Source organism: Cyprinodon variegatus, unplaced genomic scaffold, assembly GCF_000732505.1.
Source record: "Cyprinodon variegatus isolate N-32 unplaced genomic scaffold, C_variegatus-1.0 Scaffold583, whole genome shotgun sequence".
Classification (NCBI taxonomy): domain Eukaryota; kingdom Metazoa; phylum Chordata; class Actinopteri; order Cyprinodontiformes; family Cyprinodontidae; genus Cyprinodon; species Cyprinodon variegatus.
The window spans coordinates 506,876-512,029 of record NW_015151036.1 but is presented as its reverse complement, the minus strand read 5'-3'; the positions used below and the strand labels follow the sequence as shown (position 1 = coordinate 512,029).

The 5,154-nt window shown below is 38.9% G+C and overlaps 1 protein-coding gene across 1 annotated transcript in view; it reads left to right on the top strand.

Moving 5' to 3' along the window:
* The window catches only part of LOC107095904 (membrane-associated guanylate kinase, WW and PDZ domain-containing protein 2-like), a 147,610-nt gene that overhangs the window by 44,077 nt on the left and 98,379 nt on the right, over positions 1-5,154 (top strand). Inside the window, exons 4-5 of the mRNA XM_015392271.1 lie at positions 3,453-3,510; positions 4,357-4,478. Coding sequence (XP_015247757.1) covers positions 3,453-3,510; positions 4,357-4,478 — 180 coding nt within the window. The remainder of the gene's footprint in view (positions 1-3,452; positions 3,511-4,356; positions 4,479-5,154) is intronic.

Here is a 5,154-nt window from a genome sequence, read left to right as displayed (position 1 = left end):
ACCAATTTAAATAAATATTTGAAAATAAATATATATTAATCTAATCTAGTCTAAAATATCTAATCTGACCCTAAAGAGTGGTCAGATAAGTGTAAAGGAGTCTTTCTTAAATGCATGGAAGAAAACAAAAAAAAAAACAGATTTTAAAATGCTGTAATAGCTGTGAAGCACGATGGTGGCAGGGTTATGGCCACCAACCAAACCATTGTTGCTTTTTTCTACTTTCAGACCTTTTCTTTCCTAAAGATTCATTACAGCATTAGTGATGTAACACTGACGTATTAGAGCTTTTGTTCATTGTTTTCCAACTCCAGTGAGGAAACAGTTTTAAAACAAGACAATTGCTTTTTTAAATACTCTGTAGAATTACTAAAAGGGGGGAGAGTAGTGATGTTATGAGAGGAACCGAGGCTTCGAGGCGTGTGTCGAGTGATGGAGGGGGCGTTTTCATGCAGCGCGTGTCGAGGCGTGATTCATTTAGAGGAGGGGCCAAAATTGATGACGTCCGAAGCCTCGCTGCCGTGAAACCACGTGACCGCTTCGCTAAGTTGTTCGGGAAGCGCAAGAATTTTGACAGGCATCTAAACAGCCTCAGTGTTCAGTCAAGATGTGGGAGTTTGGAGGAGAGTTGCTGTCAGCTGGAAAAAGTTTGGATAGATTCTAAGAATAGATTAGTTGTTTTTCCAACCAATCTAGTTGTGTAAAACTATTTTGGTGAGAATAAACAATGTAATGATCAAAATCTGAGCAAACCACTGGACAAAGTTAGGGTGAACATGTCACTATTAAGTAGTGTTTTCTCCATGATATGGGTCTCTGTATAAGTGGCGTTAATTGTAAAACTCAGACTCTCACGCTAGAGGTTGTTGGGTCAAGACCTGTCTTTGACTTTTGAAAGCTGCGATTTAACTTAATTCTTTTGGCTGATGAGACTAATTTGCATTGTTTTGCCCGAGTAAAAATATAGATTGGGTAAATTAGGTCGGTTTAGCCAAAAGATTGGTTGAACACAACTTCCAACCTGATTAAAACCAAAAAAATGTGGGAAAACTATCATGTTTGAATAAAAAGGACTAACACCTTTCATTTTGCTCATCATTACCCGACACTTTCATTGTCTGCTTGAGTTTATTTCACTAAAATGGCAGAAAAACTGTGCACCTTAAATGATTGTTCTAAGAAATTTTACACTAAAAAAAAAAAACTTACAAAGGATTTCATTATACACACCAACCATTAACAATTTCAAAGGAACTTAAAAGGGGTAAAAAAGAAAAAAAAACTGCAAAAAAAAATCACAGATTTTGCTACAAACTGTAGTTCTGCCTTCCAACAGTAGGTGGTGACATGTTCACATGAAGCCTCATGAACTGTGGGGATCGTTGAAGCAATTTGGCCTCATGAGGCTTCATCTCACCACATAGGTGAGAGGCATGGAACAATGGCGGCCATATTGAGTTCAAATGCTGAGACAGTTTGTAGTTTTATGTGTATAAACCTTGTTGCTGTTAAATGTCCTCTAAACCAAAGGAGTCTCCTGTTACCAGATACTAGACATATGATTATAAATAGCCAAATGTCACCAACTCTACCTCCTTTGGGGAGATATCAAGTGACGGATGGTTTTCTTACGGTCTGACATGGTTTATAGCTTTGCAAGTCCTAAGTATGAAAAGAAATGTAATATTCTGAGGATATTTTTAATCAACAGAGCTTTCAAATACAGCAGCCGGCCAAAGACGGCGGCATTCAGCTCGATCCGTCTGTCATTTGTCAGCTTCTGCCTTTCATGTACGGTTCATAGCTTCAAGACGTTCTCAGTCCTGGAGTTTGTTAACATATCTGCAGAAACTGTAAATACGCTCCAGTTTATGCCTTGGGGATTTAAAACCCTCAGGTTCTGTGCCTGTCCAAAAGTCCAAAAGAAAGTTGAAACTCTTTAAAGCCCCTCCCCCCCAACCCGAATCAAAACATAAGATTTGCTACCCAGAGAAGATGTAGGAGATAAATAATTTATGGGTTTAAATTCAGCCACCGTCAATGTTTGCTGCATGCTTGGAGCTTTTTCCTCGTACTGAGATGCATTTGATGAGCAGCATTAAAGAGCCGATGGCCTCTTTAAATCAAGGCTCGTATTTTTCTTAAATAAAATCTTCCAATTTCCCATTTATAACGCGGCACATGGTTTTGCATTTATACTCTTATTAAAACATAACAAATCAATCAGTGTCATTAGAAATTAAACAACCTCGTACAATTTGAAGAAATACTTACTTGTGCTAATTAGGAAGAAAATTGGGGAAATTGTCAAAAAATATTGTTTAATCAAACCCTTTTAAGAAGTTAAGCCTTTTTTGATCAATCATGGTTTAAAGTGTTTTCAAAGTGGATCCACGATACTCTGAATGCGATTCTTCTCCATTGACTAATCCAAACATTTATTAAAATAATGCATTTGCTTAAAGGAATAGTACACCCAAAACATGATTAGCCTTTTTTTTCTACTCACCCCCATGCTGAACAACACTCTGGAGTACTTTTTTGATATCTCAAATGCATCTGGAGATCTGGGAGGCTTCTTGCTGTCTGCTGACATTCAAATAATGGAGGTCTATGGTGCCCGAGGCAGAAAGGTCCATAAAAGTCCACAAAAAACGTGTCAATATTCCTACATACTGCTCGTCCAATGTATTCCAAGTATCCTGAGTGGGTAGCATCCAGAATTTACTCGAAACGAAGTCATTTAGAATGTTTTTAGAGCATAAACAGTAGTGTATAGGATTTCCTGAAAGGGCGTTCACGAGTCTACGGAAACTGCGGCAGACCAAACCAGGTGAAAGTGCGCATTCAGCGTCTGCTCTGCCGATAAAGCAAGCGTAGAAGAAGAAATGTGCTGTTTACCTGTGCAAAGAAAGAAACAACGAAAGAAAAATGTCTGAGGACTTCAGTGTTGAGGAAGAGCATGAGTTCTTTGCCGAGCTGAATGCGCACTTTCGTCTGGTTTGGTCTGCCGCGGTTTCCGTAGACTCGTGAACGTGCTTTCAGGAAATCCTATACACTACTGTTTATGCTCTAAAAACATTCTAAATGACTTCGTTTCGAGTAAATTCTGGATGCTACCCACTCAGGACACTTGGAATACATTGGACGAGCAGTATGGAGGAATATTGACACGTTTTTTGTGGACTTTTATGGACCTTTCTGTCTCGGGCGCCATAGACCTCCATTATTTGAATGTCAGCAGACAGCAAGAAGCCTCCCAGATCTCCAGATGCATTTGAGATATCAAAAAAGTACTCCAGAGTGTTGTTCAGCATGGGGGTGAGTAGAAAATGAAGGCTAATCATGTTTTGGGTGTACTATTTCTTTAATGCACCATCAATATGCTGATGTGAGATGATGAAATGTAAACAACCTTCATTATTGTTTTGTTTTTTTGTTTTTCTCCCCAGAGCTTCCATATGGTTGGGAGAAAATCGATGACCCCATTTACGGCAGCTACTATGTCGAGTAAGTTTAGTGGATCCTTTGATTTTCCCGCGTAGCTTGTTGGTGCAGCATTAATCATGTTTATTATGAGGAGTTCGCAGAAGGAAATTCTTCATTTAAGCTCCTGCAGGCTTTGAAGGAAGTTTATTAGCCAGTGAGAGCTTTTTTTCTATTAGCCTGCGTCTGTTATGCTCACGGTTCTTGTATTCATTAATAGATGAATTCAGGAGCCGGCGTTTGCGCTCATGTGTCTCAGATGAACTGCTGCAGTGGTGTTTCCTCGTGTCTCTCCCTCTGTCAGGATTCAGTGTTTTTGGGGGAAAGTCACCGGAAGATGTTTATGCAAAACAAAAACCGGCAAACTGCCACCTTTCCATACGTTTTCTTCCTCTCCAGGTTTCGTTTCCGTCCTGATTTGTCTTGACCTGAATGATGCTTTGAGCTCTTTTCTTTATATAACTATGCAAAGCATTGTAAAATGGTTACATAATTACGACTTTGATAATGATGTGTTCATTAAAAGTTAAGTAGATAAATGCTGCCTGTGTGTGTGGGTGTCGGAGAAATATTTAACAATGACTAATTACCCCATGCTGGTCAATTCCACAACTTATAGTCAGTAATTTAAACTAAATTTAAAGGAAATTTACGTGTCATATCGCTAATTCTCTGGTAATTAATAGTATTATTGAAGAAAAGAAATGTAAAATAATGAGGGAGAGGCATTTAACGAATCCTTCTAGTAATATCTGCGGGTTTGTAGTATGTGATCTAGACCAGAAGGGGAGGGAAGCACTCTGGTCCAGCAGGGTACTGTAAAGTCTGAAATGTATCCTCCTATTTTTTATTTTTATTTTTTCTCTCTAGTCATATAAATAGAAGGACCCAGTTTGAGAACCCAGTCCTGGAGGCGAAGAGGAGGCTCCAGCAGCAGCAGCAGATGCAAAGTCAGGGTCTGTCCTCACTGCCCCTTCCCACCATCTACAGAGGTAAGAAACTATCCTGTTTCTGCATATAAAACATGCAGGTTATGATAGACGCATAACCTTTCTTTACAACATTTGAGTTCGATTGAGGTTTAACCGAACATATAGCAGCCAGAAGTTTAAATGTTTGCAAGAGCGTGCATTTTCATTTTAGGAGCAATATTTACTCTACTTGCATTCAAAACTTGTAATGCTCATATTCATCACTTCTGCTCTCAAATACATTCTCTTCTGCATCAAATCTTTGTTTCTGCTCTCAGATCTAATGCTTCTTGCACAGATATTTTCTCCTCTCGTTTACTTCCAAACCAATCTCTGCTCAAATCAGAGATACGCTTGCAAACTCTCTGACTCTGCTTGTGGATTTTTTTTTTTCACTCACACTGGAGTCGGATCGTCGCCTAGCAACCTTTCCAGCCAACAGAACATCCGCCTCAGAAAGGGTGCGCTTGTTTTCTGACGCCCAATTTGCCTGTTACTGCTTACTCATAATAAAATAGATTTTTAAAATAAGAAGCTGAAAACACAAAAGATTTAGGAAATAATAAATAAAAAAAAATAAAAATTATAATCGGGATTTCAGAATTAATAAAAAAGTCACCTAATTTTCAGTGGGAGGCAGAATTGGCATCTCCCCCTGAATAGCATACTATGAAGTGGGAGTGTTGTGTTCACCTCA